Below are 10087 nucleotides of genomic sequence, written 5' to 3'. Positions count from 1 at the left end.
TCAGCTCCTAGTAGGGACCCATCAGTGAGTTCAGCACACTGAAGCAGAAGTAAAAGTAGATTAGGGTTGCAGTTGTCATTCTCTCCTGTCATGTCACGTACTAGCTGCTATTGCCTTCACTGAGCTAGGATCTCTGCAGCCAGCCTTGGACAACCAAGGTGTTGTTTACTTCATACGGTAAGCCTTGTGCTTTGAAGATGAGGATTAGATAGTAAGAGAAGATTTAGAAATTGGAAAAAAAAAAAAAAAACGAAAAAAAAAAAAAAACCAACAAAACACAGCTCTGAGGCAAAGAAGCACTTATAACTCTTGATGAAAATAGACTAAAGCAAAAATGGACACTGTGGACTCTTGTGTAAATAAATTGCATCTTCCAAATCCAGGGAATGTCCTTAAAGGACAACAAGACAGAGTGTATTTTGTTATTGTGAAATTATTTGAAATATTTATACATTGTCTTAAAGAGTTAATTTTTCCTTTCCTTGGAGAGAAAACAGCAGAGAAATCTTACTGATAATAGCGAAGAAGGTTGGTATGTGGGAGGTTACCACGCAGTTCCTCTTTGGAGAATGGAACAAAAATCAGCTACAAACAATTGATGTTCAAAAGACTGAAAAACACTAGGATGCATTCACAGGCAGAAGGAAAAGAATAAAATACAATGAAATACATGTTGGCTGCACTCTGTGCAATAAAATCCATATAAAGAAAAAAAAATAAGTTACCAGTTTCCTCTTTTTGTGGTATTTCCACTGATTACATTGAGCACAATTTCTCTGCCTATGTTTCTTTCCTAATTGTGTATTGTATTATATCCCAAGACTGAATATTCTTCTATTTGTGTATTAAGTGTACTTAGCAGTTCTTTTATCATCATTTTGGTTTGCTTTTCTAATTAAGTCCATGTCCTTTAAAAAATAAAACACCAGAAAACTTCAGTGTTGAAGGGACTGTGGGAGGTCTGTCATGCAATCCGCTACTGAAAGCAAGGCTAGATTCAGAGCTAGAGCAGTACTTTTTCTTTTAGTTGGTGGGCAGAGAGGAGCAAACCTATACAGACCCTTGAACCTCCCCAGCCATGGGTGGTACATCTTCACCACAGATGTTGCTCCTGTGCATGGAGACTTCTGAATTCCCCGAAGAGGCTTGGTCCTGCTGTGTCCAAACTGAGGCAAGAAAGGAGTCAGACTGCCATTTCATTCCCTGAAATGTTAAGGTTTTCAACACTTTGAAAATACTCTTATTTTTTTCTCTAAATCTTAAAGATATTTTTTTTTGTTGTTGTTTGTTTGTTTGTTTAAATTTAACAGTTTCTCCCTAGATCAGGAGTTAGCTGCTGGTTGTGAATACCTCAAATACCTGAGAGCTTTCCTCAGTAAGGAAGAGACCCACCGCTGCCTGAATGGCAAGGAGGAAGGGAGGTTGGAAGGGCCTCTCCCCAGTGTGTCATGAGCAGGGAAATGCAGCACGTCGATTGAGCCGGAGTTGTGCTGGCAGGCCAGTTCATGCGGCTAGGCCTTAGTTCAAGAGATGAGTATGGCTGTTCAGCGCAGTAAGAGTCCAATGAAACTGGAATGCTCTGTTTGCCAAATGTAAAGAGTGTAATTTAGACTATGTCTGTTGTAGATGCAGCCAAAATATAAACAAACATTGGACTGAGATTTTGGAAACCCCAGCTCTGCTGATGATCTGCTGGCTGCCCTTGGGCAAGATAGTTTATGCCATCCTTAGTTTTATCTGAGGGAACTGAACAACCTGATGTATTTTGCAAAAATGCTTTACATTTCTAAAGCCCCGTGCAAAGACTAGGTGGCATCGTTGTCACAAAAGTAATTGTGACATTGCTAAAAGGTAGTAAAAGCTGATATTTTCAAAGAACTGTTGTGGCTCTTTTTCATGAATGTTACATCTGATAAAGTGATGGAGATTGTGTTACCCATCGATAACCACTGCTGCCGTTCTCCATCTGGGCCCTTTGCACATCTGACCCAAGTTGGTACAAGTTGGTACAAGCTCCAATTCATAGTCAGCTATGTGGTTTATGGCTTTGGCTCTTGGGATTGCCAGTTTACCTATGTCATTCATGGGAGATGGTTGTCCTGACAGCTCATTGTCAGAGTTCTGTCAGCATTATAAAGGTTAGGTTAGTTTAAGAATAATCCCCTAAACACTGCTGGAGAGCAAATACATGTAAGTCATGCAAGTGAAAGCCTTATGCAGTATTGGTTGTTCTGTGCATGACGTGTCACAGGGCCGTTTACTAGCAGTGTAACCCACAGGGTTATGACAAGACTTGGGTAGTTAAAAATAAGTATTTAAAGTACTTTAAAATCTTTTCAGCATTCAGTACTATGAAAGGTATTAAAGGAATAGTTGGGGAAGGCTGGAGGTTATAATTGTTTGAAAGCCAACTTCATTCTACAGTGTACGTAAGTAAATCTAACAATTTAGATTATCTTAAGTGCTTTGAAAAGGATGAAAACTATTGTTATTTAAAGGCATTAAAAGCCGCAGTTAAGTGATTTGCTTTTGAAGTATTTCATTTTAAGCTGTGAAATGGAGTATTAAGCCCATCATTCTTCTGATAGATTCTTTTAGTTCGTAGTGGTAGTTCATCATGGTTTTGGTCCCCAGTGCTTGTAGTAAAGCATTGCCCCCTTAACAGCTAATTTTTGCTGCATAATGGGATGTAGAAGATCAATGGAAACAAGTGTGCGGGGAGAAGAGTGGAATTGTTCACATAAAAGTTAAAAACTGGCAGTGGTGATCATTCTGTTTGCACATATGCACTTATTAGACACTTTTTATGAAAAAATGCAGCCAACCAGGTCTGTTCAGACTGTGATTTGCAACAATTTAATTACATGTGTAAGGAATATCAAGATACTTTTTCAGCCTTCCTATTTGGTGAATAATTTCAGTGAAATCAGGAAGTATTTGACAGATTCCCTGGCCAAGCGACATTACAATATCATTTAAATTAAGCAGAAAATAAATTATTGCAAGGATATATTACAAATGCTGCTTTTTTGACTTAGTTTTCTAGTTCTGAAATATATCAAGCTGTTTGTCACCAGGGAGTTTTTATTTTAAATATTAAACCAAGTTCATGATTCATCATATTTCAGAGAGTGTCTCATATATTTTAATTTTGATTATGAATGGGAAAGCAAATTGAAGCAGTTAGCATGGATGCCTTATTTAAAGAACTCTAGTCTTTCCTACTTTAGCTGTTGGAGTAAAACTAGGAATAATAATTAATGAGTGGATACTCTTGGGTCATTACTTACATAGTCATCTTTGCTCTTTTGCAAGTGTAAATTTTTAAATTGAGCAGCTTTAGATTAACTTGTTATGATGTGTTCTTGTAAATAAATATTGATTAGTCTATGTTTGTACACTTCGTATCCTAGGACATTTGGGTGGATTTTGTTTAGTTTTATTTTTTATTTTTTTAACAATGCTACAGATTTGGACAGCAATAAATGTAGTATGACTAAAAAGCAAATATTTTTTTTCTGTATGAAATTTTTTTTACAGGTTCTACTTTTTCAACAAGTTGTAAAATTTATTTCAATCTCAGATAATTTTGAAGCTCTTTCAAGTAATAGTCACAGGAATATCAGCCTTATCTTCAGTAAATCGCTCAAGTAGTGTTTCTTGATGTTATACGCTTACTTTATTTCAATCTATAAAGCATATTCACTGGTTAGTGTCAGTCTTAGACTTTGAGTATTTAAGGACTGATCCTTTTCCCCTGGTAACAAGGAAAAATGCCCACCCAAAAGGAAATGAACTTGGACAGTCAATGGATTACTCTGCCATTTTTTAATGTATTTGATTACGATGAAAATTTTGAATGTTTGCAATTGATCGTATAAGTATTAAACTGTTTCTTCATCAATAGTGCTGCTTTATATTTCAGCTGCATGCTAAACTTCATATAGTAGGGATATTAAAGATGTATCAGCAAAGAGTTTAAAGTGAAGATTTCCAGTCTTAAGCTTGGAACACCTTATTTCTCCTGCTATTTTGCTACATGTCCTTGAAGAAAATTCATTGATTCTGTCTGGTTCTCTGTAGGTCAACAAACCTCTAAAACTGTATTTATTTTTGAAGATGGGGTTTGTTTTGTTGGATAATGTACCTTCAGTGCTTTGGGCAGGTAAATGTAACAAAATAAATATGGATGACTGTTACTGTATTTCCTTTGTCTTTTTTATTTCCAAATACCAGACAGTCAGCTGTTTGCAAAAAAGGCTGCTATGTAGAAGGTTTTAAGAAATTAAATGATAGTACTGTAATAATTTTTTGATACGCATATCCGGTATGATCACCTTATGTTCAAAACTGAATATATAAGCAGAATTCATTATCTACAAGCTATATCAGTCTTTCACAAATCTGTAGCAACATTTTCCGGTTTGAAAAGCATGCACAATTGCCACAGAAATAACTGATCAAATGTGTTAACAAGGTAAAATTCTAATTTCAGTGCTGAAACAGTAGCTTTAGTTAATTAGCTGTTGAATAGTTTAATAGTACCTTCTATACAGGCAGGTGCTGTTTGCAACATCCGATTAGGTGAGGAGCCATTTCTGCTCAGAAAGAGCAGTCAGGCACTGGGACGGGTTGCCCAGGGAGGTGGTGGAGTCACCGTCCCTGGGGGTGTTCAAAGAAAGGTTGGACGTGGTGCTTAGGGACATGGTTTAGTGGGTGACATCAGTGGTAGGGGTATGGCTGGAGCAGATATCTTGGAGGGCTTTTCCAACTCTAACAATTCTATGATTCTAAGTGGTCCTGGAAAGGTCCATTGGATGAAGGATTGGTTAGGCCTAAATTTATTTGCACAGTAGCCCAAAGGAATATCTAAACACTACTCAAGAAGCATGAATCATTTCATAGTCATAGAATATCCTGAATCGGAAGGGATCCACAAGGATCGAGTCCAACTTCTGGGTCCCCAAAGGACCACCCCAAAATCAGACTATGTATCTGAGAGCATTGTCCAAACGCTTCTTGAACTTCGTCAGGCTCAGTGCTGTGTCCGCTGCCCTGGGGAGCTTGTCCCAGTGCCCGACCATCCTCTGGGTGGTACTGCATTTGTAGCAGCAGTATGACCAGGAAAAGTCTTTGCACTGCAAACACGAAAACAGCTAATTTCACAAAATTCGTGTAACTATCTACTGTGTCTTTGAGCTCATTGAAAGTTACTTTGGTAAATTAAAACAAAAAACAACCTTTCCTGGAGGTAGGCATTTGTCATCTCTATATGCAACCTTCTTACTCTTCACTGCAAATTTATTAATTACGGTTATCAGCATAACTGTCAGAAAAGTAGACAGATTTTTTTTTAAGTGTGCTTTTGGCAATCGTATAATACTTTATTTAAAAATATGTGCGCTCTCAAGTGTAGTACAAACATTCCCATGCTAACTCTGTTTTATTGCTACTTATTATTCGTAATTAAATATACAGCACTGCTCAACTTCTTTTCTTTCTTGTTTTATCTTACAAGAACCCATCTATCAAGGCCATGCAATAGGTGAAGCTAAAATAGTTGCCTTGCAAAAAAAATAAAAGAAAAAGTGTTGTGTTCATTTATATTACTCACTATTGCCTGAAATCTCATGGTAAGGGCTCTGCAGCCACACTTCCTGAAAGCAGTCACATAGGAGGGAGAAACGGGAGCAAGACAAGGAAAATAAGACCCCTATGAAAAGGATTTGACTGTGTGCTTATATATGATGTTGCAGGGTTCTGATGTATAGCAGGATAAGGGTTGTGTTCTTAATTGCATTCCTGTTTACTCATTCCTCCTCTTTAAAATAAACCTTAACAAATGTATTTGTGCAAACATATACATAATTAGCTGTTATGCATAATAAAGCTGTTAGTGTGTACAAAACAAGTGAGTTCATTCCCCTTATTTTTTTTATTTTTATAAATACTAAAAAATAGCTATAATTCAGATATAACTTGTAACTTTAACAAGTTACAAGAAAATCACTTAACCTAAGGGGATCTCAGGTTTGTATGGGGTACTGACTTATATGATTGCTTATAAGTTATCATTCTATACTACATTGCTATTACACTGATATTTGAATATATATATTAATTATTTTTTTCTCTCTCTCTCTTCAACTAGGAATTGCTGATATTTTTACAGAATTTGCCCACAGTACACTGGGGAAATGAAGAAATCAGTGTACTCCTAGCAGAAGCCTACAGACTCAAATTTGCATTTGCAGATGCTCCCAATCATTACAAGAAATGAATATAAAGAGCCAGAAATTATTAAGACCAATGTGTTCTGCAGTATTATGGCATCTGTTGTTTTGGTTGTGATTTCAGCTCATTGCTCTTTTGTTTGAATGAAGATGACCATTAAAATTCTGTTAGAACTTGCAAAATGAGAAGAGAATACCAAAGAAATGGACAAAGAAGGATATTGAGTAATGAATGAACTTAAAAGTGAACTTTTTCGCTCAGCATGAAAAATGAATTCAAACGTCTATCACATAATTGTCTTTCTTCCCCTTCCGCAATTGATTTGAGTAATTGTTGTATGTACCTGAGTTTTAAAACTTCTTTAAGGAATGATTTTGTGACTACTTCATTGACATGACTATCAGCCAGTTTGAATTACTTGCTTTAGATAAAAAAAAAATAACTCTTCACTGTCATAAAGACCATCTGAGATAGCAAGACCTGTGTTTTGAGGTCTGGTTATAACTCAGAAGATGCTGATGTTCTCACACCATATTTTATTTTTTCCATGGAATGAGGTTAGAATACAATAATATAAGAAAGTAAGTTTGCAGTGGAAATTGGTGGTATTTTCTAAACACAATTCATTATTGTAGGGTGTTGTAGATGATTTTTAGCCCACAAAGAACTGACTTAACACCTAAGACTCATCTGTAGCACTAAAATACATCCCACTTTATATTATTTTGGAGTGTTTTTAAAATATTGAATGAAATGGAAGATGTGGTCTTGTTAAAATAAAGCCTTTCTTTCAAGCCTTTCAATTTTTCATCATGAAAGTTCACTTTTAAGAATCACATTAAGAAGCGTGGTTTACAAAGCAAGATATCTTTTGTTTCTCATTTGTTGCCTTATTCTCCATTTCTAGCATGTTAGAAAAGGAAAATTAATATATCTGTCCAAAGCTTATTTGTTAAATAGTTTAAGACCTTTTTTCTTACTATTCAGAGGAAGGGAGAAGATAGTTCCCAATAACAGTAGCTATACACTCAGATACTTCTGCATCATTAGCAGAATAAAAATCCTCTCTGACTTTATAGAATGAAATCAATGTTTCTTCTTATAAGTATGGGATTCTGAATAATTTCTTAAAACTTACATAATTTAAGTGCACTATTTATTTTCAATATTTTTTTTCAGATAATAATTCTGATGTTGCTCTATTAAATGTAAATAAACCTATGTTAATTTGTGCCTGCCCCACACGTACGGTTATTAAGGGTGAGAGGTGCAATAAGCAATATACTGGAAACTCAGAATAGTAATTCACCAGTTCGGTTCTAGAGTCGCATGATGTCACACAAAAAGTGTAGTGCACTTTTAATTTTGGAAAGTAAAAGATTTTCAAGAGGTTTTCTCTTATGACTTGTTATTGCAAGATTGTTTTAAAGTTCTTAAAAATATGTAAATATACGTTTTGAGGAAAGCTTTCTAGACATATTAGTTCATGACACAAACTTTATAATACGTAATTAGGTGTTTCAGGGTAAATAGAAGAAAATACATTTTTACCAATGTCATTATGAGATCTGTATTTTATAATTATATGAAATAAGTGGTGGAAGAGAGAGAAACAAATTAATTCAGAAGCAGGAGGGTTTTCTGACTAGGATGCATTTCTGTTCCACTGACATCAGCTGGGGTTCTCAGTTTTGATGTCTTCACGTTCAAGCCTCCTAGGTTGCTGCATTTGTGCCTAGAGTGTATAGTGGTTCTGTGTTTCATAAATATCTGTATATTATTTTCTATAAGTTCATGTTCTAATGTATCATGATCTCTCTTTATGTTTACAAAGAATGTCATATTGTGCCTAACAGAATATCTACCAATAACAGAATAAAAGAAACCTGAACTTTATGAACATTTGCTTTAGACTTAGTATTTACAGTAATTTGTTAATAGAAGTGCATATTATTGTAACTTGAGAGAAGACACACAGCATTAAATGTACAATGTTGTAATGGATTTCTATAATAATAATTATTATTTTTTAATTAAGATGTTATTTAGGTAGTTACATGTAACATGGAAAGCTGACCCAAAGTTGTCTGCTGTGTCAGATGCTTCTGCATAACATTTTTGGGACTGGATATATAGAATTTCCTTCATCGGGTCCACATAAGTTGTCTGCCATGTCTTCCAAATTCAACAGGTACCTCTTACTTCCCTTGGAAGAAAGTATTACCATCAGAGGTCACATTTACTCTTGTGTCTGTGTCAGAAGTTGAATATTGTACTTGAGCACATTGCTTTTTAAGGATAGTGGGAAGTTTCCTAATATAGTAACAATGATTATTTATATAGAGACAGAATTTTCTGGAAAACGAGGTATAGATATATAAATAACATTTATATATCATATATAATATATATATATATATATATAATATATATATATATAATGATATATAAATAACATTTATATATCTATACAGACAGGAATAGTTTTCAGTAAAAAGAAGGCAAACATTTATGTAAAATTTCAAAATTTTTATTACATTACATGAATACTTTACATAAATATACATAAAATATTTCATTTTATTAAAACCAAGCCAAAACAAAAGCAAACAACAACCTTACATTTAACGATTGTACATCTCAGGTAAAATGTCATTCCAAACATAATATTACATAGAAAAGGAAATAACTTCCTGATTATTACATCCCATGAACTTATTCTTTTCAAAATTCAAAAGATTCCAAATATTATTAAATTCCTTTGTAATATGTATTTTCTTATGAAGGAGGCATCTTGACACATCATTAGTGAAACCAGGCAGTAATTTCCTAAAACTGATGTGAAATATTAAAACTGTAGTGTCTAAAATGTGTGCTAAAGAATTTCTGTAATAAGAATTTAAGCAGGAATGTACAATATAAACAGATTTATGACTACAGTATTTGAAATATGTAAATAGTAAACAAATTACTCCAATATGTAAATACAATACATGCGATAGGATAGAAATGTTAGTTTGAAATCTTATGTAACTAATACGGTATAAGAAATCTGTTGCTTTTTTTTTTTTTTTTTTGGCTCAGTTCCATGTGGAAAGGCCCATTAATTTGTTTTTAACTTCAGGACTATAGAATAAAACTGTCTGAAGTTCCATTATATGCTTCTGACAATTATTAACACTGAGGCACTGGTTAAAACTGTAAAACTGATGAAAGATGAGGAAATAAATGCATATTTATGAAGTGCTATATAGAGTGGAAAGCTTTTTTTATTGTTTTCATCAAGTACATTGCATAATACATCAAAGTGTGTTTTTGGTGTGTTCACTTTTTTTTTTTTTTTTTTTTTTTTTTATGGTCCCATAACCCTATATCACAAGAGCAAGTGCAGTTGAAAAAGCTCTGTTCCTAGGTATGTTTCTGCAACTATCTGCCCTTGTGTCTTATAGATTTTGGAAGTTAATGAGGCAGACAACTTCCAGAGGTCTGTCTCTGCATATACCGTATAACACAAGGTACTGAGCATTTTCTGCAAAAAGTGAATTAAGATAAATTTGATGGAGCAGTGAAATTAAATTGGGGGAAGCAAAGAAAGGATGTAGAGAATTCTTTATGTCTCTGGTTGTTGACAAGGAAAGAGAGGAAGCTTCAGTTCAGTGCTGAGAAACAGTAAGAGGTAGCAAAACGAGCAATAAAATTTGGAAACTTAATGATGATCTGAGTAGATTAACAAGGAAAGATGCCCTGTTCATATGGGGAGCTCAAATCCCTTACATCAAGGAAGGTAGTGTGAAACTTCCAATAATCAGCACGCATCAGGTGAGAAAATATACAGGGCTGGTTATATGGAAGG

The 10087-nt window shown here is 34.5% G+C and overlaps 1 protein-coding gene across 1 annotated transcript in view; it reads left to right on the top strand.

Moving 5' to 3' along the window:
• TBC1D22A (TBC1 domain family member 22A) overlaps window positions 1–9483 on the top strand; it is a 168310-nt gene extending 158827 nt beyond the window's left edge. The window contains 1 exon segment of the mRNA XM_084505571.1: window positions 6152–9483. Coding sequence (XP_084361697.1) covers window positions 6152–6280 — 129 coding nt within the window. The 3' untranslated portion in view covers window positions 6281–9483.
• The last annotated feature ends 604 nt before the right edge of the window (window positions 9484–10087 follow it).

The sequence above is a fragment of the Aythya ferina genome (genome assembly GCF_964211825.1).
Source record: "Aythya ferina genome assembly, chromosome: 1".
NCBI lineage: Eukaryota > Metazoa > Chordata > Aves > Anseriformes > Anatidae > Aythya > Aythya ferina.
Note: the sequence above shows the minus strand (reverse complement) of the source record. Positions and strands in the feature narration are given on the sequence as shown.